General features: G+C 55.6%; 5 protein-coding genes across 5 annotated transcripts; 2 read left to right on the top strand and 3 right to left on the bottom strand.

Annotated features, from left to right (window-relative positions):
- Positions 1-1,867: 1,867 nt before the first annotated feature.
- CHGG_10162 (uncharacterized protein) lies at positions 1,868-4,835 on the top strand (the record flags this gene model as incomplete). Its single annotated transcript, XM_001228088.1, has 5 exons — positions 1,868-2,044; positions 2,158-2,437; positions 2,496-3,703; positions 3,756-4,697; positions 4,773-4,835. 5 exons carry the CDS (start codon positions 1,868-1,870, stop codon positions 4,833-4,835), a joined length of 2,670 nt encoding a protein of 889 aa, XP_001228089.1.
- An 861-nt stretch (positions 4,836-5,696) lies between these two features.
- CHGG_10163 (40S ribosomal protein S8) lies at positions 5,697-6,641 on the bottom strand (the record flags this gene model as incomplete). Its single annotated transcript, XM_001228089.1, has 3 exons — positions 5,697-6,058; positions 6,115-6,297; positions 6,578-6,641. 3 exons carry the CDS (start codon positions 6,639-6,641, stop codon positions 5,697-5,699), a joined length of 609 nt encoding a protein of 202 aa, XP_001228090.1.
- Positions 6,642-7,562: 921 nt separating this feature from the next.
- CHGG_10164 (uncharacterized protein) lies at positions 7,563-20,222 on the bottom strand (the record flags this gene model as incomplete). Its single annotated transcript, XM_001228090.1, has 10 exons — positions 7,563-7,657; positions 7,713-7,805; positions 7,891-8,058; positions 8,122-11,639; positions 11,874-12,138; positions 12,195-12,242; positions 12,346-12,933; positions 12,985-14,408; positions 14,572-20,102; positions 20,175-20,222. The coding sequence occupies 10 exons, from the start codon at positions 20,220-20,222 to the stop codon at positions 7,563-7,565; spliced, it is 11,778 nt and encodes a 3,925-aa protein (XP_001228091.1).
- Positions 20,223-21,941: 1,719 nt separating this feature from the next.
- Positions 21,942-23,063, bottom strand: CHGG_10165 (40S ribosomal protein S6; the record flags this gene model as incomplete). The annotated part of the gene is made up of 5 exons (XM_001228091.1): positions 21,942-22,037; positions 22,091-22,258; positions 22,383-22,745; positions 22,858-22,941; positions 23,058-23,063. The coding sequence occupies 5 exons, from the start codon at positions 23,061-23,063 to the stop codon at positions 21,942-21,944; spliced, it is 717 nt and encodes a 238-aa protein (XP_001228092.1).
- Positions 23,064-23,973: 910 nt separating this feature from the next.
- Positions 23,974-25,007, top strand: CHGG_10166 (uncharacterized protein; the record flags this gene model as incomplete). The annotated part of the gene is made up of 2 exons (XM_001228092.1): positions 23,974-24,839; positions 24,971-25,007. The coding sequence occupies 2 exons, from the start codon at positions 23,974-23,976 to the stop codon at positions 25,005-25,007; spliced, it is 903 nt and encodes a 300-aa protein (XP_001228093.1).
- Between the last annotated feature and the right edge of the window lie 557 nt (positions 25,008-25,564).

Consider the following 25,564-nt stretch of genomic DNA (forward strand, 5'->3'; position numbering starts at 1 on the left):
TATCTTGGTTGGCTTGAACTGGAAGGTCGGGCACCACCAAGCGCTTAACGAGGAGAGACACAGCGGTCTCTGAAAGCCACTGGTCGACCTGCAGGGCCCAACATCTCCTTTCTCGATATCAACACCAAGGAGCAGGATCCAGGAGAAGGCGCCGTGGGACTTTTTTTCGGGAGGATTTTTTTTCCCTTTTCTTTCATCGATTCTCTGCATTCTCGATATTCGATATCATCATGGCCAACTTTTGGGGCGAGCAAAGACTCAAGCCTCAGCCAAATTTGATATCCTTGCAAGACAATGTTGCTGGTAGCGAAATTGAGCTAGTTAGGACCCGACGTTTCGGTAACCCCCTCCTCTTATCTGCTGCTCGTTTGTGCTATTATTATGCATATCGATTTGTTGCTCCCCATGATTATTGTTGTTGGTTCATGTTGGCCGTGAAACCCATTCGACAGCCATGCGAACATCCGGCAAGTTTTTGTTGTGTATGCAGGCCTAAGAATTGAATAACCGATTAAAGCACACTTATTCAAGACAGATCCATGGCTACGCAACAGGCCACAGCTGGGAACCTGAGACGGGAGGTTATTGTCAATCTCGCCTGTTTTCGATAGTTAGGTAACCCGAGTTGGGTCCCGCAATCTTGGGCTGGCCAGGTCGCCGGTTTTAATTCTCGAATCTGAGGAAACTGGAGTTGCAGGGCCGGCCTCGGCCTGGCCTAGCATGATCTGGAAAACACAAGATGCAGGGACCGCTGAGAGGTGAAAACATCGGACGACAAGCGGTGCGTGGCGTTGAAGATCAGCGGCAGATGTGCAGAGGCACAGCGGTACGCCCTGCAGCTGGTCCGGCGCCCACTGCAATTGGCTCACGGAGTTCAACAGGAGCGCAGGAGACAGCAGCCCCGGGTCTTGGCCCGCAGTGACCCCTGCACAACTCGTTTCAGATGCTCACCTGTAGCTGCCTCCCTTGCGACTGCGCCTGTTGAAATCGAGGCAAGGCGAGGCGCTGACAGCAGAACGGCGCCATCTCCAACTGTGCGCAGCCGGTAGTCGCACATCGTTGCCTAGACTGAGTTGGACACGCCATATTTTGGACCAACATAACAGTGCCACAGGCGGTAAAGAGAAAGAAAGGGATAAAAGACGGCTTCCTCCGCCATGGCGCTGGGGCTAGCGTAGCAAAAACGTCTTTCAAAAAGTTGCGGTAAGGGGACGTCGAGGGTACTCATGCATGTCATTGTAACCGTCAAAGGTGCGCCCAACAAACAAGCAAAGATATAACTGGATTTTCGATTGTCATCAGTCGTGTTGGCTCGGCCACGTCGTCCTTTGTGCAGAGAGTAATTCGTTAAAATAGGAGCAGGATTGTGCCATGGTGACTCGAGCCCAACGTACCGTTCCTGTAATTGCATGTCCCGCACATACAAAGGGGACCCCTGTCTCTGGGCCCATCGAGGGGCTGACTCGCCCACTTTTGTCCACTTCCCTTCTGTTGTCCCCCCTGGATTTATTAGCGGAACCTTGAGTAGAAAAGGGAACGAAACGAAACGACACGCAACAGGTTTGCAAGAACGCACGTCCACACCGATATTCCACGATTTGGACGACCCTAACCCGACGTTTTCCTACTGCGTAGGTAGACGATAGCACCACGAAGCACCGTATCCCTGTGCCGATCCGTCGCCCTCGGAGCAATTCGCGTTGCGCTGCGAGCATCTTCCCCCACCGCCCATCGCCTAAATTCCATGGGCACACGACCTTGCGCCTGAGCATTCCAACAACTAACACCTGCCCCGCCGGTCATCGATTTGGTATTTCTAAGCGGCGACAGCGAGGGCGTGAGAGAGGCCTCTGACACCCACGTAATCATGTCTGCCAACGAAGAGACAGTCAAGAAGGAGGTGCTCGAGGCCCAGGAGGCAGAGGAGACCAACAAGGCCGAGGATACACAGAACACACCGGACATGGATGAAAAGCCGGTAGAGGAGAAGGAAACAGAGGAACAACAGAGGCCATTCTCGAGGGATGACTCTGACAAGGACACGGTATGTGCAGTTCTACCCTGTCCATGGACGCACGCACTTGGGAGATGTGTGGTGCCGACAAAAGCCACTTTCGGCTACACGCATGATACTGATTGTGCAACGTCACTCTACAGGAAACTTTTGAGGACGCCGTCGAGACTGGATCTCTCCGATCGTTGACCAAACGCCAACCGCCCGCTAAACCCCCATCCGTCGCCGAGGACCCGGCCGACTCTGACTACGAGGACGAGGCGTCACAGACCGCCGCAGCGAACGGGAGGCCCGACTCGCAAGAACTGCCGACAGAGAAGAAGATCCCGCGCCCTCTTTCGCAAGAGTCCGCCGGCTCCCTCGATAATGTAAACCTCGACGACGACACGGCGACAGCGACGACGACGGCGCCGACTCAACAAGGTATGTTGCGCAGACATGGACGCCTGCACCTTCTAGCATGACACTGACATCCGCCTAGAAAAGAGCCAGCCGACAGAGAAAGCCCCCAAAACCATGTCCTTCAGCAGCCTAACCAACGCCCTGCCGCCAATGCCGTGGTCACCGCCCGCTACCGATTCCCAGTCAAAGAGCCCACCGGCGGCGGCAGCAGCAGTAGCAGCTCCGCCTCCACCCGTCCCTGCCGCGGCTCCTGCCCCCGCTCCGGCCCCAGCACCCACGGGTAGGAAATTCAACAGTCCGTTTTCGTGGCTTTCACGAAGCTCCTCCAAAGAACCCCCCGCTGTGCAGCCTATCCCGTCTGCCAGAAGGAATACAGCTAGCTCAGTGGCCACCATGACTAGCAATCCCGAGATGATGCTGAGCAAACTGGAGGAGGAGAAAGACGGAGCGGACAGCTCGCGTAATAGCCTAAAGGATCGTTTCAAGGCACTCCGCATGAGACAAGAGATCGTCCCCCCGGCCGAAGAAGACGAGACTTTGACGGTCGCCGGCGATGCCGTGGAGAATGGCACCGCAGGGCCACCGCCCCCGTCCCCGTTGCCGCAGAGCCCAAACAAGAACCTCGCCCCTGGAACTGTTTCGGGTGTCACGGCCGGGCCATCATCCTTCGTTGATGTAGACGTGGATTGGGACCTATGGCAGGACGTGGTCAACGAAGGCCCGGCTGCCGTGGCTCGGACGAGTGCGGAGGAGCTAAACAAGGCCATCGCCACCGGGATCCCGAGCGCTATCCGCGGCGTCATCTGGCAGGTTCTGGCCCAGAGCAAGAACGAGGAGTTGGAAGCCGTCTATCGCGACCTTGTCATCAGAGGCACCGAGAAGGAGAAGAAGGACAAGGATAGGCAGAGCAGCGGCACGACAATAAGCGCCACCCTCAGTGGCAGCGGCAAGGGGTCGACTTCGTCTGCGTCGTCGGTCCACTCGGAGAACTCGGCTTCGAACGGTGCACCATCGCCAACAGAGAAGGACTCGGACTCCGGGAAGAAGGCACAGCCTGTTTCTGCCGCTGAGCGTCAGAAGAAGGAGAAGGAGGACTTAGCCGCGCTCCAAAAGCTCGAGAAGACCATCAGGAGAGATCTCGGGGCAAGAACGAGTTATTCCAAGTTTGCCGCAGCCCAAGGGCTTCAGGAGGGCCTGTTTGGCGTCTGCAAGGCATACGCGCTGTTTGATGACGCCGTCGGCTATGCCCAGGGCATGAACTTCCTCGTCATGCCCATTCTTTTCAACGTGAGTTTTAGTATTCTCGAGTCTTGAGGGAATAATTGCTAACATCTCACAGATGCCGGAAGAGGAAGCCTTCTGCTTGCTGGTACGGCTAATGAACCAGTACCATCTCCGGGATCTTTTCGTCCAGGACATGCCTGGCCTCCACCTCCACCTCTACCAATTCGAGCGCCTCCTCGAGGATCTCGAGCCAGCGCTTTACTGCCACCTCCGGCGCCGTGGCATCTCTCCCCATCTCTACGCCACACAATGGTTCCTTACCCTCTTCGCGTACCGCTTCCCACTGCAACTCGTCCTGCGCATCTACGACCTGATCCTCTCCGAAGGCCTGTCCGCCATCCTCAAGTTCGGCACCGTCCTCATGCAAAAGAACGCCACCGCACTCCTCGCCATCACCGACATGGCCCAGCTCACCACCTTCCTCAAAGACCGCCTCTTCGACGTCTACATCGACGCTTCGCCCTCCTCCACCTCCATCCTCGAGAACGGCTTCTTCGGCAGCTCCTCCAGCAGCATCGACAAGGAGGTCTACCGCGCGGACCAGCTCGTGCGCGACGCCTGCGAGGTCAAGATCACGCCTGACATGCTCAAGGCGTACCAGGTCGAGTGGGAGGAGAAGACGCGGGCGGAGCGGGAGCGCGAGGCCGAGCTCGAGGCCCTGCGCGCGAGCAACGCCAGCTATGCGATCCGCATGCGCAAGCTCGAGGCGCGCCTGCAGGACGTCGACGCCGAGCAGGCGTCCCTGGCCACCGAGCTGGTGCACACCAAGGTCGACAACGACGAGTTGCGCGACGAGAACGAGTCGCTCAAGATCCAGGTCAAGGAGCTGCGCATCGTCATCGAGAAGCAGCCCGCCGAGCTTGAGTCCGCCTGGCAGCTCGAGCGCGACGACCTCATGAAGCGCAATGCCAAGGTCCATGAGGAGAACCAGAAGCTCGAGAAGGAGATGTCGGAGCTTGAGGAGGAACTGGTCCAGACCAAGATGCGGTATGCCGAGGTACGCTCCCCCCTCCCCCCCTTCACTTACCTATTTACACAAAACAAAGAAAGCTAACTAACCCATTGGAAACAGACCAACTCGCAACACGAGGCACTGACCAGGAAATGGACCGATCTCAAGAAGCACATCCAATGAGCCCTGGCCCGCGCGGCAAAGAACAAAGCCAACAACAACACGACAGCGCGTGTCCAATCATGCTCGCCCGGGAGAGGGACCACACAACGCCGCGACAATACACACACACACACACACACACACGCCACGCCGCCCTTTGCGCGGGCGGCCCTCCCATGCCGACGCGCCGGAATGCGTGTGCGTGTAGTCGCCGATTTTCGAGTGGCCAGGGAAAGGAAAGGAACGACGCGGATCAGTTGATGGGGGGCGTGGCGAAACAAACGAGATAGAGGGAAAGAAAGAAATCAGTTCAGGTGTATACGATAGCTGTGTGTGCATGGAGGGGAGCATGGGAGACGGAGTAGAGATGCCAAAAAAACAACAACCGGGATCGCATGGATGGCGGTGGGAACGGATGGATAGGAAAGCATTTATCATGGTTCATACTGCTACTGCTACTGCTACTACAATTGATACTCCTGCTGGATGCTGGAAGCAACCACACACAAGGTCGTCACGATACCGGCTTATTGTTGGGGATTTCACAGGCAACGTTGCTGCTAAGTTTGCTTAATTCTGGATTTTCCCAAAGATTCGAAGAAGCAAAAACACGTCACAAAACATGAGGGCATCAAGATAATCAAGCCTGGATCGATTGACTCTGCGAGGGCTGCTTATGGTGGGGGTATTCATTTTCCATTGCCCTATATCCCTGCCATGCCCTGTTACCGGTGACGAAACAACTGGAAATGACGTTGCTGTGATCGCCTTTTACATCCCAGAAATGACCCATCAACACCTGGCGAAACGCCGATGCTAGCCCCCGCATCCAGACTTGTTCCTCCCATTCTCCATCATACTCTTCCCTCCTCCGCCCAGCGCTTACTTGTGGAGCTTGCGCTGGTAGAAGGCGAGCTCCTCGCCCTCCAGGATGTAGCCATCGCAACGGCCGGACTGGCCGGGGCGGCTCGAGACGACGGCGTAAAGACGACCGGCCTCGAACTGCTTCTCGATAGCGGAGTCGACCTTGCCAGAGGCGGCGAAGCGGGCAGCCTGCTTAGCCTCGACGGACTTGCTCTTCTTGACCTCCTCGACAGCCTGGCCCTGCTTCTGCTGGCGACGGCGACCAAGGGGCTGGCCGTAGTGGGCCTCGTACCACTGACGGAAGGGCGCAGCGTCGACCTGGATGACGGCGGACTTGGTCAGGGTGTTCGTGCGGACAAGCTCGTTGTTAGAGGGGTGGTCTGGATATCAAAATTTAGTTTGAGTTCCCCGAGCAACCATCTTGGGGCAAACGTACAAGCCACACCAATGACACGAGTCTTGCGGGTGCATCCCTCCGAGGCCCAGGCGAAGTTGCCCGAGTCGAGACGGAGCGCACGGTACTTGTGGTTACCGCCGCGGGTACGGACGGTGTGAATGCGCTTGGCACCGATACGGGTGTTCGCAGGCTGACGGCCCGCCTCGAAGGCTCTCTTCTTCCCTGTACGCAGTTGTCAGAAATTTCGTTCATTTCTATGTGCGTTGAACAGGCTCAGAACGCAATGGGTTGGGTCCCTGTGGCAGTCTGCCTACCCCTTCAAAAGGCAGGCAAACCCCCACAGAAACCTCCCAAGCGGACCTTCGAGTGCCCTTCGTGTCGAAGGGCTTGTGTATAGTATTCGCGGAACGGTAGGAGGAGATCATGACATACGGTAGTAACTGCAGCAAAGCCAAGGTTAGCCACCACCGATCAGAGACGGGGGTAGGGAAGATAGGGAGGGAAACTTGCGATCGCTTGGCACCGGTAGCGGCGCGCTTGTGCCGAGAATCACGAGAGATACCCATCTTGACTGTGTCTGTTGAAGGAGGGTCGAGTTAGTCAAAAAGTTGTTGAGATGTTGGCGTGCGATCGCGCTGGGAGATTTCGTGGATTGGCAAAATTTGGTACGGAACCGACTTTCACAAATTCGCAATCTCAAGTGTAGGCTTCGATGCGTTGAGGAGGGTAATGCGAACCTGGATAGTGACTTACCTCGCTGGTCGTTGGTCGAGCGGTTGTGCGAAGGTGGGCGGGATCGAGGTTCGTGATGGATTTTGAAAATGTGGGCGAAACTTTTCGGCGGCAAGTTGGGCCGTTGCCGGTGCCGAGCCCTACGGACGGGATCTGCGCACAGACCAGGTGGGTATGCAGAGGGGTTATTCCTGCCAAGACATGCATGCAACTGCACTCCCTTAACCAACACGCCCAAGACAGCCAAACAGCGAGGTCGATGTCATCTCCTAAACTCCTGTCCTATTTTTTTTTCCAAATCTAGAGCAGTCGAGGAGAAAATCGATTCACTTCACAGTATTAACCACAAGTAATAAAACTAATCCATTGCCATATCTGCGCTCCGCCTTTAATAAAAAGGCGTCCAGGATCATCTATCTGCTCGGATGTCTCAGCTCGACCAAGTAGCCGCACGGAGGAAGACGGCCTGCACTCCGCTTCCCCCAACCGCTAGGCCATGCTGAGAATCAGCCAGCAATGAAAAAGTTAAAAAGACATACAATGACCAACTCTACAATCCGCAAACGCAATGGCAGTTTGCTGACACTTCTTCCGCCTGTCCACCTGCAAATGCAATCAAAGTTCAACCTCAAACACCAATGCCGCACCTGACAGGTCGGGCAATTTATGCCCTGCTTCCCTGCCTCCCTGCGATCACATCACCTCCATCACCTCCACCCTTGCCTTCCACAGTCATGTGAGGTAGTGGTCTTTTTTTAGGCGAAGCCAAAGTAGTCATTGCCAGCGGTGATGGCTTTGAGCAGTTGGCTTCGCAGAATGTCGTAGCTTTCATACTCGGGAAGATCGAGTTCTATGAGATGGAGTCAGCAAATAGTTACGCAAGGAACTTGAGTACGAAGACTTACGGTTGAAGCAAGTATGGGAGCTGGGTAGGCGCTCTTTGTTGCCGTAGTCGCGGTGGATGTTGAACCGGTTGACGCCGTTCATACCTTCCAGCTCTTTGAAGCCGTTCAAAGGCACCTTGGATGTTCCCGTGACGAACTGCAGGAGCTTTGCCCTCTCTTCCTTGTCAAATGAGCGCACCGCCCCGCCAGAACCACTGGATTTGCTGGGAGGCCGCCGTGTAGTTGTGGTACTCGGTGTTGCTCTTCCAGTCGTCGACGTCGATGTCCGGCAAGCCAGAAATAAGCAGCTCTAGCTCCTGCTCGGTGAAGATGGCGATGAGATCCTCAGGGATGATATCATGGAACCCTAAACATACACGTATTAGCTATACCGCATCAACCAACAGCAGCCTGTAGAGCGTAAACTTACCCTTCAGGAAGTTCTCCATCTGCTCCTTAACCGAGGAGAGCAGTTTGTGCTCCACGATGAGGCGCACATATTCGTGCTTGTTGTCCTCCGTGACCGGGATATTGCGGCCATTTTCAATGAGATCCACGACCTTGGTCACGCCGAACTCGTCATCCTCCACCGAAAAGGTCTCGACAATGATGTCGGTAATGTCGTTCTCGAGCATCCAAACAAGAGACTTGTAGTAGTCTGGATCGAACGACTCCATGTCCTTGACCGACACTGGCTTGCCGAGGATGCGTTTGTAGACCGCACGGCTGAAGTAACAATCAAGGAGCCGGCCCTCGTACAGAGCCTTGCCGATGATCCGTCCGATGAACTTGAAGAACATCAAATGCTCATCGTTGATGCCACTGAGCTTGTTCGGGTGGAATGTGGTGCGGTCAGAAGATACCGGGATGAAAAGTGCATAGTTGGGGTCGAACATCTGGCGGGCGAGCACCTGGAACCATTCGCGTGTGACACCACCAGCATCGACGCCTTCCTCGCCGTGGAAGCGGATGTTGAGCTTGCCGAACTTCATCTCCGGGCCTGACTTGAAGTAGAGCGACTTGAACGAGTCGTGGAAAACTTGGTCGCGGCGCACCGACAATTGCAATGGCTGGTACTGCGGCCTCTGCTGCTGGCCGGTCTTCGCATGCACGCTTCGGTTGAAGTAGTTCCGCTTGTTGTCGAACTCGAGCACCTTGGGGTTCTTGACGAGAAGAGAGAACGTTCCCGACATGAGCTTGGGGTTCTGCCGCACAAGCTCGTTGAGGATACGCCGATGGTCTTCCGTAAACGTGAAGAACAAGCTTGCAATGCGGTTGTCCGGCGGCGGGCTAGTCAACAGCATCTCCTTCGCGGCCGCGGCCTGGGAGGTAGACGCCTCGTTTAGCGTCGTGTTCTTGCAGACCACCATCAGAGACTCGATTAGCGGCAATAGGATCGTTGCTACGTTCAGCATGCTCTCCCGCTGACGAATCGCGCCAAGGCAAGCACTCAATTTGTCCCACATGGTCCCGAACGTTGGGTTCCAGTAGAGCGAGCCGAGAAGATCCTCCTTAGTCTCGTCCGTAGCCTCGCTGCCTTCTGCACCGCTGTTTGATTTCTTGCCCTTGGTATCAAACAGGTGATCCAGCGCAGTCAGGACACGCAACAGCTTGTTTTGCTCCGATGCGCCAGGTGAGAACTTGGCGAGGGCAATTCCTTGAATCTCGGTTCCCGACTCCGCCCGGAGAATATGCGGAAGCAGATCCTCAAGGTCGGATACAATATTCTCGCTCAAGATCCGAGCCTGGGCGACGAGCTCTCCGCCAAACACCTTCTTAGCACCCGGGATGTTGGAGAGATTCTTGATGGTCGAAATGGTGTTTTGGAAGGTCTTGGAGCTGCATTCCCGTGCAACAAAGACATTGATAACCATCTTCAGGTTGTGATCGGGGATCGTGGGCGGAGTGAGCTGCCGGACCTTCTTCTCTTCAACCTTGGGTTCCTTGGTCGCCGAGCTTTCCGCTTCGGGCTGCTCCTTGTTGTCGGCCGTTGTTTGTTCTTCCGTTGAGGTCACGGCGGATGGCTCTGCACCCTGCGCCGTAGACGCTTGCTCTTCGGAAGGTTGAGCAGCTTCAGCGCTCGCCTCAGGCTTCTCTTCTGATTTCTCCTCGGGTTTCTCCTCGGCCTTCTTTTCGGCCTTTTTCTTGGATTCCTCTTCAGCCTCCTTACGCCGCCGCTCGAGAGCCTGCAGCGGATACGTAACCTTGTTGAGCAAATCCGCGAGAAGTTGCATGACCGATGAGCTCTCCATGATGAGATCTCGATCAAGGAGGCCCAGGAGTGAGTTGATGGCGTACTTCTGGGCCTTAGCATTGACGTCTTTGCCCTTGCCCTTGCGGCTCGTGCTCCGTTTGAGAGTCGAAGCGACAGTTTCGTGCTCCGTCAGGAACAGGGACGGAACATGGGGGTTTTTGGTCGCGAGCTCCTGCAAAAGGTCAAGGCATTGTTGGACGATCAACAGCGGGGAGACCTCTGAATTGCCAGACATTTGGTTGCTTGGGGCTGTGTTGGTGAATGTCCGTTTGAGGCTCTGGGGGGTCTTGGGGTCCTTGTCCTTGGGTTGTTTCGCCTTCAGAGATAGTTGGCCGAAACTGCGTTCGACGGCGTCCATATCGGTGCTGCCGTCCTGGAGGATCTGAAGGAGGGTAGAGATAACCTCTAAACGGTTCTGGCGATTCTCGCAAACGTGCGCAAAAACATCGAAAAGGTAGTTTCGAATGGAGCTCTGCTGGGTAATGAACATGAGCCGGAGAAGTGTGGCAACGCCCGCTTTGTCGAGCATCTGCACGATGGTACGCCGCTGTGGCTTCGTTTCGACGACCGCATCGGGACGACGCGCAGCTTCCCGGGGACGGGCCCCTGCGGGCGGGACGCGATGTATATTATGTCGCTGAGCAATGGCACGAGCCTCGGCGGCGAGCTCGGGCGGCAGTTGGTCCATGATGTCTTCGCCTTGTTCTAGTAGAACCTGTTCTCGAAGAGCAGGCGGGAAGGTTAACAAGATGCTAGCCGTATCCATCTCCACGGGCCCAAGGTCCTGGCCAGTAGCCGTGGCCTCTCTCCGTTGGTCCTCACGGTCGCGGCGACGGCGTTCCTGGCGTTCCTGCTGAACAATCTCCATACGAAGTTCCGCCGGTAGTGCCTCGAGGAACTCTTGGAAAACTTCGGTATTCTCTCCCTCGCTGGCCGCTTGCTCTCTAGCCAGAGAGCGCCGGGAGCTGACTGTCTGGGCAATGACTTCTTCCCTGAATTCTTCCGGTAGCGCTGCAAGATATTCAGGGTCGATGCCGAGTTCCGTAACATCCACGGTTTCGCCGCGGATAGTGGTGACGACACGTTCCGCCACCGGAATCGGTTGCAGTTCGGCCTCCTGGAGCTCTGTGTGAGACTCGACCCCTTCCATAGCCTGGGGCTCCTCGACGGCGGCCTCCGCAACGGCGTTTTCCTCTTCCGCTGCGAGTGCAGCTTCGGCCTCGGCTCGCTCCCGTTCCTCCCGAGCACGCTCTTCGGCCTCCTTCTTCTCCCTCTCGGCTTTCTCCTCGGCTTCCTTGGCCTCTCGCTCCTTGCGCTCCTCTTCCTCGCGCTTCTTGCGTTCCTCTTCCTGCTTGCGCTTCTCCTCCTGCCGCGCCTTTGCTTCCTTCTCACGTTGTATGACGGCCGGAGTAAGCATCCCTAGGATTGCGGTGGAAAGTAGCTTGGACTTTTCATTGTGGTTGAAGCCAAAAATCATCTTGGCTTCCTCCTGCCACCGTTCGGCTGTGGACTCGGGGGAGAAAGTGACGGCATGGTGAGGCTCCTGGTACACTTCGCGGCGCTGGTCCCATCGGGGCTCCCGCCCTGACTGTGCCATGTTTACCGGAATGTTTAACTGCCGAACTTCGCCAGCCGGGCCTTCGGATCTCAGCTGGAGGCTGAAAGTAGGGCCACCACGGGCGGGGAATGGGATACTCTGCATCAAATCGTTAATAAAAGCGAGAGGTGCGTCAATGCCATGTCCAACCAGAGTCCCTGGGAAGCCGAGCCGTATCATATGTTGGCTGGCGCCCCGAGGTGCATCCTGCCCAGTTCGGTTGCCAGAGAGCAACAATGGGTTGACGCCATCGTCTGTCGGGTTCGGCGGCGGCCGGTGGTGGCTGTTGCGGAAGTAGCTGCGGAAGTCTGACAGTGTATTATTAGCATACTGACCGAGTACCGACATCAAGCCAGTTATAAAAGCGTCTGGATCTCGGTTGAAGTCCTCCTCCAGACTAAACACCCTCCGCCGACCTTGTCGGCGAAAGGCCTCGCCAGACGTACCAGGTCCCAGGGGGTCGCGGTGTCCTCCCATGAACGGAGCAGTAGGGAAAGGACTCCGGGCACCACCATGCCGAAGGCGGTGATGAGGCTCAATCTGAGAAATATCCCAGCCGAGCCCCGAGGGCATGTTGGGAGGTGGGTGGTCATCGTCTAACTCGCGTCAGATTCGACGTTCGAGGGCGGAGATATACTGAAAATGCACTTACGATGATGATTCGGGTCGTAATAGACTTCATCCTCCTCGCCTTCATCTTCTTCTTCCTCGTCTTACCCAGTTAGTTGATTGCGCAAAACAAGCGTGTGGGGGCGGGGACCTACCATCACCCCCTCCACGATCCTCATCAAGGAGATGCTCACCTTCGCGATCCTCATCAAGGAAGTGTTCTTCAAGATCCTGCATATCCTCGGCGTCGAGATCATCGCCGCCGTCAACGACGTTTCGGAGAATATCAGGGATACGGCTGAGCTGTTCGAGTCCGTGACCATGCAGGAATGCATCATGGATGTCATGTGCTGCGCCCGGTTCGAATCCGAGGTCCTGTTCACCTTCGTCGTCGTCCTCGTCAGTATCACTCTCCCAGCCAGATGCCCCCTCATCATCCATGGGATTTCCTTCCTCGTCGATGATTTCAATGCGGTCTTCCATCTCCAACATATCCTCGGAGCCCATCTCGTCCTCATCGTCGTCATCTTCATCGTCTTCATCGCTGGGTTCTTCGTCGTCATCCTCGTCCATGTCTTCATCCATGTCGTCGTCCATGTCTTCGTTTTCACCCATGATCACTTCCACGACACCAGGATCACCGGGGAGGCCTTCCATAGGGCCCATCCCGCCAAGCTCGTCATCATCGTCGTCGCTAGGATTTTCTTCATCATCCTGGGACATCTCCTCGCCATACTCCATCTCATCGTCATAATGCTCGTCGTCGTACATGGCATCGTCGTCTGCAAAAATTAGCAACGGCAAAGAGGTATGATCATAGTTTTGAAACATACCGTCCTCGTCCTCGTCGGAGAAATCCTCCTCGCGTCCAGGCTCGAGGATACCGAGCGTGGAGTTGCGGTAGAGATCGGGGGTCTCCTCACGGTCGTCATCCAGATCGGAGAGAGATGACGTCGACGCAAAGTCCTCCTCGGGTTGATCAGTCGTGGCCATGGGGATGACGTCTGACTGACTCAGCTGGTATGCTGTCTTTGTCAGGGCCCGAAGCACACGCAGGATGTACTTGATGGTGCGCTTGACGTTGGGGAATGTGAGGTCAATGTCGGCGATAGATGCAGTCAAGGTGGAGAGGTACCCCTTTTCGTACATGAGGCGCTTGAGCTGCATCTGGGATCGGGTGAGAGCTGGATCCGTTGCGCGGGCATCTCTGGGTTGATTCTCCTTCTCCTTCTCGCCAATCATCAAGCTCATCAGTTCAGCAGCGCACATCATCTTGCCATAGCGCACTTCGATCGGGTCCCCTGGAGTAGTGGCTTCCTTGTACGCGCGAAGAACCGTCTCAAGAACAAAGCGGCGAACAAACAAAAGGTCTGAGTCCTCGTCGTACTCAAAATGATTGCGGTTGCGGTCGATGGGCTTTTCGGGTGTTCGGGAAACCAACGCCACGAGCACTGCCTGAGCGTGAGTCGATGTAGCGGCCTTCTTCTTGATGATGGTCGAGTCCAACGGAATACCGGCGGGCCCGAGGCAGAGGAGATCGTTGAGAAGGTAGTTCAAGACGCTTGAACGAGGCTTGATGGGCGTGTTCGTCTGAATCGGTACGCTTCGCTTGAAGTTGATGAACTCAACCTTTGTACGATTGAAGCTCTGCAAGAGCTCCGCCAAGCAGTTGAGCAAGAAGCAACGGTAGACGAAAATCGGGTGGTCCTCTGCCTTGAAAGCTGGCTTGAGGGCTTTCTTGTCTTTATCTTTCTGCTCAGGAGTCTGCTGGTCAGGGGAGGGTGTTGCCTCCCCGCTTGCACTCGAGGATTCGCCTTCCGCCGGAGAGTCTTTCGAAGGTTGGCTTGCCGGCTCCTTGTCGTCAACCTCCCGATAGTTCAGAAGCTCGCAGAGCAAGAAATGAATCACCCCGTCGGGGTTCTCGAGAACAGGGCGTTTCAACTCAAAGGGGGTCTTTGGTACGTCTGTCATATCCTTATCTGCGGATTCTGTTGATGGCTTGACATCGTCGATGGTTAGACCTTCGGTCGCTTGCACGGCAGGCCCGACAGATCCTTCCTTTGCGGTGGTCTCTTGATCAGCAACTTTATCCTTGAGGGACAAGCTGTGAGTGCGAACGGCGGGGTCAAACATCGTTGATCCGCTATTTAGCTTCACGAGGTCTGTCGTAACATCGACGAAGAGCTTCGGTGAGCGGAGCGCCACATGGGAAAGGTACCTCAGGTAGCTCTGAAGGTCGTGATAAGCGCGAGGGTTCCTAGCCGAAGACAGGTATTGCTTGATCTCAGTTTCCATCATCAAGCGGACCCATATCTTCATCCTCCACGATATGACGAAGAATGATCAGAATGTTGTTGGTGATGTGCGCTTGGTTTAGACGAGCCGAACCTCCACTACAAGACTGCTTCGCCATAACGAACAACCGCTGAAGATTTCGCTTCTCGCCCATGACTTTTGCTGTCGCGTGGTCTCTGGTAAGGATCACAAGGATCCTAAGGACAGAAACTGCGAGAGCTTCTTCTTTGCCAACTCTTGGAAGAATGTCCAAAATTGTGGTCAACAGGTTGGAACGGTCCTCACTTGACATGCTGAGATCCTTGGCCACCCACACTGGAGGCTCGACGGCATCGTCCTCTTTGGTTGGCATTTTCCATTCGACCTCGACCGGCTGTTCGTCGTCCGAGAGGAGGATTTCGAAGATAAGAAGTATGTACGGAATCCACGACGGGAGTTCCTCCTGGGACGCGGTGGGTGAAACCTTCAAAAATCCAAGGTACTCCCCGATGTTCTGCTTCAAGGTTGGGAGAGTAGCCTTGAAGAATGACCGGGCCTGGAGGAGGAGTGACAGTAGGTGGGCAAACGCTGCAATCCCACGGCCGTTTGCCCGCTTTTCTTCCTCATCATTCGGCGCGAACGACATGAGAGCATTCGCAAGGACCTCGCCAACCTCAATCTCCTTTTCTTCGTTGTCCGACTTAAGGACGACGGCTTGTATAAAGCCACAAACCTCGAAAACCAAGTCCGGATGAGCCCTGATAACATCCAGGCAGCGGCCGATCGAGTCATTTTGCATCTCGGCTCTCATCCGGTCGAGGTCGTCCTTCGTGACGGTGGGCGGTGTGGAAGATGCTGCAGACGAACTCGATGGGGCGGCAGGGTCATGCGCTGGGATTGAGGAAGGACCAGGTACTTCTTGGTTCGCCGACTGTTGACTGGAGTCATCTTGGCTGTCATCTTGAGACTCATCGGAGGAAAGTTCCTCGGCTTCACCAATCGCATTTTGAATGAAATCATTCACCGAGTCCAAGGACATGGGATCCACGACCGGGGCGTTGGCCGGAGGCGCAGCCGTGGCCTCCTTGGAGGACTCTTGTGATTGCGGCGACGGCGGGCTCTGGTAGGCATCCTGCTCAGGTATGGGGTTACGCTTCCCGGCTAGATCCTTAGAGTGGCCGCGGCAATACTCTGCCGAGTAATCGGTTTTTCCGTTCGCGCGATAGACTGCTTCGCGAGCCAGCTCTTCATCGTACCCCGACTGGGTCAGCTCCCTGATATGGCCGAGGTGCGCAGCCCAGTTGAACCGGACAAGCTCGCGGTTCTTGAACAAAGAAATCGGCGAGTTCTTGTCCGTTTTGCGCCATGCATTTGCCTCCTGGTCGGCAACTGTAATGGTCTTGATGATATCAATGATTTTGCTTAGAGTTGGCGCCGGGGCCTTCTCGGCAAAGTCTGACTCCCAGAGCTTTTGGGCGATCGGGAAAATGGCCAACCTCAACTCCACGACGAGCTGGTGCCCCAAGTCTCTACTCCTGTCCGAGGACCGGGGGAACAAGCTGGCTTGTCCGAGAGACTCGTAGACGTTCTTGCCGTTAGCAATAACGTGGTAGATATCGAGTATCTTTTTCATTCCAGTCGTGATCAATTGTAGCTTTTGAGCGTCCTTGGTATCAGGCCCCTCGTTGCACAGTTCATCAGCGAATCTCTGAAGCATTATATTCATCAGCTCTATACCACCGCGGTCCTTGAACGCCACCAAAACAGGCAAGACCAGCTGGACGGATGTGCGATCCGGCTGGCGCGTTGGATCGATCAGCATTTGGTGTAGTGCGTCGAACATGACATCCCAGTATCGCAAGTCCCGAACCGCCAGCTTCTGCTCCTCTGGCAAATTCAACTGCTCGAGGATCGTTTCTGCCAAGGCCTGTGCAATGCTCAGGTGATGAGATCTGAAGTAGTTGTCGAGCCCTCGCCTGGGGAGCAAGACTTTCCCAATGGTTTGGAAGAATGGAAGTGTGCTGGGCGGTAAGGAATTGAGAAGGCGGCTGATGACGAAATAGTTTTGGAACCGAGTCGTCGAACGTTCTTCTTTCGTCGGCTCTTTAGGCGACGCCGAAATCTCTGCTGACTTGCCCACCGAGGGAGCGGCACCGGCGTCTTGGGACTTGTCGCCGTCATTCGCGGAAGGGGCGGGGAGTGAAGGGGTCGTCTCCACGGTATCCTCAGCAAACGATCGATTCCCAAGCCAGTGCTGCGGGACGAGGGCAGCGAGGGCCATATCTTCCGTGGCAGCATCGCGCAGGAGTGGTCCGAGGCGGTTGACTAGGGAGATCAAGTAGTCATAAACATTGACCGCCGGCATCGAGACCGTTGCGTGCCGTGAGGAATACGGGAAACTCTGATAGAGAGTCCTGAGCAAGACCTGCAATTTCACCAAAGCCTTCACAACTCGAGTGCCGCCGGCCACTTTACGGACCAAGGCCTGGTCCCATTCTCCTTTGTCATTTTGCAACGAGAGATTGGCGATGACGAAGGGCGCAAAGAAGGGCTGTGCCCCCTTCTTTCCCAGAAGCGGTTCCAGGTCATCAATGGCGGCGTGGATGCGGTTGAGCAGAGAAGGGAGGCCGAGGATCGAGTTTGCCTCTATCGCCGCGGCAAGTGCGTGGGCGAGCGAGCGCGACGCGCTGGTCGTCTCAAAATCGCCGGGAAGACTGGCTACCTCCGACAACTGTAAAAGCAGCTCAATACCGCCATCGCGAACAAATGATGATTTGAGGCTTGAGTTGTGGAAAATGGCATTGAGGAATGACGAAACGGCGCCGATGTAAAGCGTGATCTCGTGGGACGGGCCTGTGGGTTTCTGAGGCTCTGACCCAACGTCAGAGTCAGGGTTCTGGTCGGGCGCAGGACCGACGTCAATCATTTCAACATCGGTGTCTTCTGCGGTAGCCTTCCCCTTTCCTTTGGCTGTAACAACCGGCGATTCTGCGGCCGTCAACAAAGAGTCATCTGCGGTAATGACCTTACCACTCGAGTCGACAACCGAGACCTTCGCACCCCACCCTGCGTTAGCGGCCTTGTTTTTCGCAAGATGGAGGACGCGAGCCACCATATCAAGGATGGCATTGGATATGGCTGGCCGCAAGACCGGATGGTGACGGGCGAGCTCGTCAAAACTACCACCAACGACATTGGCCAAGTCCGATTCTGACAAAGCCTGGACATGTTGCGGGCTCTCGAAGATCTCCAGATAGACCCCGAAGGCATTGCACGATATAATCATCTTCCTGCCAGAGTTATTCAATGAGATGGAGTTCAAGATGGAGGGGATGATGCTAATGGCGTCGTTGGAGGCAAGGATGCCAGGGGCAAGGCGTTCCCTAGGTGCGTCGAGCGTCTCCTGTGTCGGGGGGTGTGGCCGCTCGTCAGCATCCAAGGTAACCGAATCGTCAGCATAAGCCGGTGATGCACCCTCCCCCCCCTCGGGCTCGGGTTTAGGTGTTCCTGAAGGCTTGGGCAGCGAGACAGTTTTACCAGTAAGGATCTCGAGGAAGCTCTGGACCATTCCCGATTCCGAGATGGCAGCGAAGCTAGTGGGATCGTTGTTGATAAAGTCGCTCAATAAACCAGCAGCATTGGTCCAGACCAAAGAGCCGAAGACATGCATATCCTCAGTGATGGCGCGGAGGCTGCCCAACAGGGCAGAGTTGTCTACCAAATTCCTCAAAAGTCGGTCGATGTTTGTGCCGAACGAGAAGGCGTTGGTCATTATGTGGTGGATGAACTTGAGAAGCCACTTGAGCGCCTGTTGCTGATAGAACGGAATCTGGTAGTCCACCGTGTGGGAGTGGAACTCGGGCTTCATTCCCTGGCCTGCCGCGACGAGCTCCTTTGAGCGGGCGACGGTGTCGATGATGAGGTTGGAAATGGCATCAAGACCGCCGGCATTGCTAAACACGGTGAAAGCGCCGTTGAATCCGTAGATGATGGTGTCCAAAAACGCAAGAACCATACTATAATTGCGGGTCGCCGTCTTGGATCGGATGTTGAGGATGTCGACCATGATTTCGAGCAACCCGGCGGAGGACATCTCGTGTCCTATACGAGAAGCCATGGCCATTTGCAAAGTCAAGGCGAAGAGACTCCCGCGCCATTGGTCGGCATCAGTCACCTTCCCGTCATCCAACTCATCGGCATCCTCCTTCATGCTTGCCAATGCCTTCCTGATGAGATACAGGAAAATGCCGTGGTTAACGTTTGCATTCAACGCTGCTACAACCTCCGGATACTTGACCGGCATGGCAGTGATGGACTCCAAAGCTGCAAGAGCGATGGCCTGCAGGCGCAGCGGCGTTTCGGGGGCTCCATCAACGGAAGGATGGACCAATTCGACGAGTTGGTACACAAGCTGGTACCTGCGTGGCTCGTCGTTATCCTGTTTGAGGACTTTCTCGATGAACGTTGTCTCAGGGTGGATGTATGCAAGGTTGGTGATGGCGAGCAGACGGACGGACAAGGCCAGTTGTCGATCCTCGGACGACCCCAAAAGCGCTTTGCATATTCTTAACCGGTTGAGAAACTCGTATCGCACAACCTTGGGCATGTCGGTCGGACAGAGTTTGAGGAGCTCATAGATGGGCGTCGATTGCACCGTGGTCTGGCGCAACTCGAGCGACTTGGGACCCGAAGCAACGTGACCATCACCGCTCGGTCCACGGCTCCGACCTGAGGGGCTATCTTCGGCGGCAGGGATGCCCCTCGAGCGCGGGGTCTGAGAGATGCTGGTCGAGCTACGCCGGAGTGGAGTGGGCGTTGCCGGGACCGACGAAGACGAACCACCCTCAGCCTGAGATTCCGGAGCGACGGCGCTAGAGGGCTCCGCCTTCGGATAGTAAATGACCTTGACATCCCCCCAACCAGTCCAACGCTCATCGTCGGCTGAGCAAGGAGCGAAGATCGCGTTGAGGTCGTTGGCATACACCGATGCTGCATTTCGATGGCTCGTGGTGGACGCCTTCTCTTTGCCCTTGCTTGCCGAACCTGGGGTCGTGGGCGGAAGGTCCGGGAGCCGAGGACCTGGTGAGACCGGGGTTTTGACAAAAGGCTGAGCAAGATATTGCACCCTTTCGAGATCAATGTTATAATGGTTCGCGAGCAAGGCGCTGCTCACTTGCCGATTCGGCGTGCCCACGCGCTTGATCGAAGCCTGGTAGCGTTGCGCAAGCTCTAGGCCAACCTCAAGGGTCGCGTAGACGATGGTAAGGTCGGTCGCATTAAGAAGGTCGTTCAAGTGCGGACTGCTGGCATATATGCTCCGGTTGCCGCAGTGCTGCAAGAGCACCTTGGTGAAGGTGAGGATCGAAATCACGAGCTGGCGGTCTCCGTCCTCCTTGTATCCCAGCTGCACCAGGCGCTCTTTGCTATAGGCTTGCTCATCCGCGTATTCCACCGGCGCACCCTTGTTCAAGAGTAGATCGCACGCAACATCCCGCATCTGAAACCCTTCATGTAGTTTGTATGTGGCGCAATACGCCTCGAGAACGCTGTCGAACCGGTTGAGGAGAGGAATCCAGTGATACAAATCGCCACGTGGGAACGGCCATCTCGTCGGAAATTCGTCAAGCTTTCCGGGAATGAGCGGCAACGGAGTAGAAGCTGCAGCGAGAACATAGTCCTTGACCCAAGGAGACTAAGCTGGGATTAGCACTACAGATGGAAAGGGAATGGTGTGGGGATGGCTGCTCACGAGGTTCTCCCGGTGCTTGGATTGCATCGTCTTGGTGATTTTACCCATCTTGACGAAGCGGCTGAGCCGCGAGGGCTGAAGAAAGTAGACGCTCCCCCTCCACTACCCACAGATCCGGTGAACGGACAGTGACCCTCCTACGTAAGAGCCGCCAAAGTGCGGGGATGGTAGTGCTCGATTAGAATGTTGTGGTCGAAAAAGCGGCAACAGCCAGCTGTCGAAGAGAAAGCGGTAGGCAATCGATTGCGGGGTCGTTTTGCAATATGTAAAGGCGACTGCAAGTATGTGTTGGGGTTGGTTCGACGGGATTCGGCAGGCGGCGGCGAAGCTCTCCAAAGCCCAAATACAGCTCGCAGACGAGTGCAGGTCGCCTTGGGATGATTTGGGAAATGGAGCGGAGCTTGTTGCTGTGATGTGGCCAAAATCCGCGATGACCTAGATCGCATTCGATGTCGCTGTCGAGAATTACACCGAAAAGTGGCAGTTGGTAACAAAGTTCGGGTTTGTGGTGAGAAAGCAAGTGGAGGGCCTTTTTCGGCGAAGGTGAGAGTTGCAATGACGGCAGCAGCTGGTCAGGTACCAAACACCACCAAAAAAGTTTGGGTACGGCAAGTGCCGCCAAAGCCTGGCTGTCCCAATGTGGGGCAAATGCTATTAACGGGTGCTTTCTCCCTACGCCGGCGACCTATCTCTATGTTCGTTTTCTATGCTAATGCAAACGAGCAATCCACCGAATAATCGCTATTGTTGTCATTTGTCTCAATTTGAACAACCGGGCACCCAAGCTCAAGAGGGCTGACACCCAGCCGCCACAGTCTTTCGTACCTCTTGTTCAAACCCCCACCTCAGCCAAGGAGGGGTTCCCCTCACGCAACCAACAGCCAAAGACCACCCAGGGTGCTGCAGCGCCGTCCGCAACAACCGGGAAGAGGCTGAGCAAAGGTGTGGACGCCAAAAACGAGCCACTAAGAACGGTTCTCAAACCAGCCACTCAAACATCAATGAACGATAAGTATCTAGATGTAGAATCCGAGAAGAGGGCGACACAGATCCCGGGCCCCGAGGCTCGGGCCCCGGTATACGGATTCGCTGGCATGGCCACCTCGACAAGAAGACCTGGGGTGCTCGTCAGCAAGAGCCATGACGCTTACAGATTACACTGACCGTTAACAGATGAGGTGGAAGTGGACCCTCATGCTCCACATCGTCATCGTAATTATCAAAATACAATCATCATTCGTGATGCAAACGTGGAGGCATTCAAGTTATGCACGTATGGAAGCTTGATCGCGTTCGTACTCTGTCTCGTCGTTATTCAAGACACAAGCTGAAACCCAACGGAGTCCACTTGTGCAAGGTTGCGAATGGATCTTACTGTGTACGAAGCAACTAAATCGAAGCCAAAGGATCGACGCCGCTCTTAGCTCTTTGTGCAGGCAGCAACTCACCTCACAGCCAATAGCCAAACAACAAGCATAGTAAGGTCAAACAAGGATTCGGTTGGCAAAACAAGTCAAACTGGTATCATTGCGCAAAGCATCTATGAATCACACAATCGCCACGGGAGCAGGTGCTAGTATTTGGGAGTGGGTGTTGCATAGCTCTTTGCGCGGCCTCGCTTAAGCGCCCTGTACGCTCAAAGCAATAACTCATTGTCGAGATTCGTGGGTGTTTATACCATGTACACGCCCTAGATGAGCCGTCAAGCAAGCACGCCGTGACCGTTTTCCCAAAGCAACCCGAGACCCATTAACAAACGCCCCAATTTTACTTGCGCATAGAGCTGGCCCTCCGCTTGCGGAGATCGGCCTTGGTGGCCTTGGCCTCAGCGACACGCTTGGCGAGGACCTGGGCATACTCGTTCTGCAAAATGGTCAGCGCCCCAGTGCACTCCAACTAGAAATATTTCAACGTACCGCCTCATCCTTGACCTTCTCGGTCTGGCGGCGCTTGAGCGCAATGCGGTGGCGCTTGTGCTGCAGGCGCTGGGGGGTGACCAGGCGCTGGATGCGAGGAGCCTTGGTGTAGGCCTTCTTGCCCTCGCCCTTGGGCTGGACCTCACGCCGAATGACGTACTTGCGGACCTAGTATTCCGAGAATATCGTATTAGCCTCCAATTGTTGCACTCAGACTCTACCCGAACTGCGCGATCGAAATCGACGCAGTTCTAGGGTAGGCGATGACGGGATATAGGCATGAAGCACATACATCGTCATCCTTGCTGAGGCCGAAGAACCGACGGATCTTGGTGGCGCGCTTGGGGCCGAGGCGCTTGGGGTGAACAGTGTCGGTCAGGCCGGGGATGTCCTGCTCGCCCTGCTTGACAATGGCGAGAGCGAGGACGGAGAGGTCGGCGCCAACGATGCAACCGCGGACGGACTTGCGCTTGCGCTCACCGGTACGGCGGGGGCGGTAGCAGGAGTGGCCGTCGGCGAGGAGAAGGCGGACACGGTTGGGGGCAATAACACCCTGCTTCATCGGGAAACCCTGTTTGTCGTTGCCGCCCGTGATGCGGACGATGTAGCCCTTCCACTCATCGCCAAGGGGGTCGGCCGGGACCTCAGCGCCCATCTAATCCGAGTTAGTATCATTGAAAAGAATCGGCGGGTATCGATCGAACATACGCGCTTCCTGTGAAAATTTGATTAGCTCGGCACGTCTAAGTCGACGAAAAGGAGGCCACATACTCGAAGAAGTGCCTCAGCTTCCGCTCATCCTCCACCTCGATCAGCTTCTGCGAGCCGTTCGCAGGATGCGAAATGTTCAGCTATGGGGTCGGGTCAGCATTATTGTCAAGCCAAGGACGCAGAAACCAATTTTTTTTGCAAGATCGCGGGAATCTCGTTGACATTCGAATCGCGCATCGCAGTGGGCAACTCTTACCTTCATGTTGGCGGTATTTGCTGAACGGCCGTCGTTGATGATGCGGACAGAGACTGGAGAAATCGAAGGAACGTTTTGTGTGCAGCGCCAGACCAGGAGAAATCTTAGGGCATAATTACTGCGCGCATTGATTGGCTGGAAAATTGAGAGCCCCACCTTGAACGAACTGGGGCACGTGCTGGAGTTTCCCGCCCAGCCTTGCCTGGAAAATATTGGCCAAGACGGGGGCCAGATAAGGAGCGAGCTTGGAGCGATAAGGCCGAGGGGTTCATGGATGGAGGGGCATCTCAAGCTCAAAGTTCACGAATCGGCGGCTTGGAAACGAAGTTTTTTCGATATACCTACGCCTCTTGCAAGCCAACACTTCATTAAATCAACTAGCAGAGATCACTCACCGAATCACCACTGCTGGGGTCTCTGGTCAAACTTGTCTCCTTCACAATTCTCCGTGGGACAGTAACATTCACCAAGGGATTCTCAGGGATCCGGATTCGTAATATACCATGGAGGAAGACCGGGTTTTGGCCGACTTGGGGATTGCTGCCGAGATCGAAGAAAAACAGCTGCAAGAGAATGCCGTCAAACAACCCAGGAAGCGTTTCGTAGGGAGGCGGGCTGCGGGAGAGGCAGCGAAATCGAGTCCAGGGGCCGGCTCGATCGAGGATAGCGGCGCTATTCAAGGTACTTGAACCTACCTGGCTTGGCTTTTCGGTGACAACAGGAACAATGACTGATACTCAGCGCAGTTGCTCAGCCACGGCGGACACCGAGAATGCTTAACCAAGTGCCTCCTGAAATATTGAACGACGAGGGCTTGAAGGCGGCGATATCCCTTCTCCCAGCGAACTACTCTTTTGAGATACCTAAAACTGTCCACCGAATCCGCTCATCAGGCGCCAAGCGGGTGGCCTTACAGATGCCCGAGGGCCTCCTCCTGTTCGCGACCACGATCTCCGACATTCTCACTGAGTTCTGCCCAGGGATTGAAACCCTGATCATGGGTGACGTCACGTATGGGGCGTGCTGTATAGACGACTATACAGCGCGGGCAATGGGGTGCGACCTGTTGGTGCACTACGCACACAGCTGTCTGATCCCGGTGGATGTTACTAAGATCAAAACCTTGTACGTCTTCGTCGACATCAGCATTGACACATCGCACCTGCTCGCCACGCTCGAGCGTAACTTTGCCCCCGGGAAGACGGTTGCCCTGGTCGGGACAATACAGTTCAACGCGACAATTCACGGCGTTCGATCAACGCTGGAGAAGGCTGGGTTCAAGGTTATTGTACCCCAGATTGCGCCGCTCTCCAAGGGTGAGATTCTGGGTTGCACCTCACCAAACTTATCCACATACACCGACAGCCCCGTGGATTTGATCCTGTACCTAGGCGATGGCCGCTTCCATCTAGAAAGCATCATGATCCACAACCCCGATATTCCGGCCTACCGGTACGACCCATACTCCCGGAAGCTAACGCACGAAACGTACGGGCACAACGAGATGCAGGACATCCGGCGGGACGCTATCCGAACGGCCAAGAAGGCCGCCAAATGGGGACTGATCCTAGGCTCATTAGGACGGCAAGGGAACCCGCACACGATGGCGTTAATTGAAGCCAAGTTGAAAAAGATGCATATCCCGTTTGTCAACTTGCTGCTGAGCGAGATCTTCCCAGGCAAGCTGGCAATGATGAGCGACGTTGATTGCTGGGTGCAGGTGGCGTGCCCACGGTTGAGCATCGACTGGGGATACGCCTTCTCGCGGCCGCTGCTAACGCCGTACGAGGCGTTGATAGCGTTGGAGGAGAAGGAGGACTGGGGGAAGGGCCCGTACCCGATGGATTACTATGGCAAGGAAGGGCTAGGAAGGACGAAACCAGTTACAGTACCATCTAACTAGAACAACATAGTACGACTGTCCATCCACTATTCACACCCGGATACTAGTAATAAGTAGGTAATTTGTATCGACTTGCATGCTCCATGGCCCCATGGCCCCATGCCCCCTGTCCCCGACACCCAGGTCCAGTTAATCACATGCAGACCTAGATCAGCCTAGCTCTCCCGCATCCCACGTGCTCCTGCGATAGCGCGGCTACCAACTGCAAGACCCGTAGTCAGACCCATTTCCCAACCAAGGCAGAGAGCTCCCCCATCCCAACCTCCACCCCAAACACCCTCCCACAAGAGCCAGCCAACCACCCCACCTCCCTCCCTTCTCAGTAAGCAATCCCTCAGGCAACCACCTCCTCACTCCCCACCGGCTCCGGCCTCGACGAAAACACAACCTTGTACTTCACCACCTCCACCACCTCCAACTCCTCCCCCTTCCCTTCCTCCCCCTCCACATCCCCATCCCCCCCTCCAACACCCCTCACCCGGGCTCCCCTCTCTCTTCCTAAAAACGGTCCACCGCTCCTCGGCAAGCTTTCTTCACTTCGCGCTAGCAGCCGGCGAGTTCGTGGCACAATATAACAGCTACGCATGTGTTTAATCCTAGCCAG

Source organism: Chaetomium globosum, genomic scaffold (assembly GCF_000143365.1).
Source record: "Chaetomium globosum CBS 148.51 scaffold_7 genomic scaffold, whole genome shotgun sequence".
In the NCBI taxonomy this organism is placed as follows: domain Eukaryota; kingdom Fungi; phylum Ascomycota; class Sordariomycetes; order Sordariales; family Chaetomiaceae; genus Chaetomium; species Chaetomium globosum.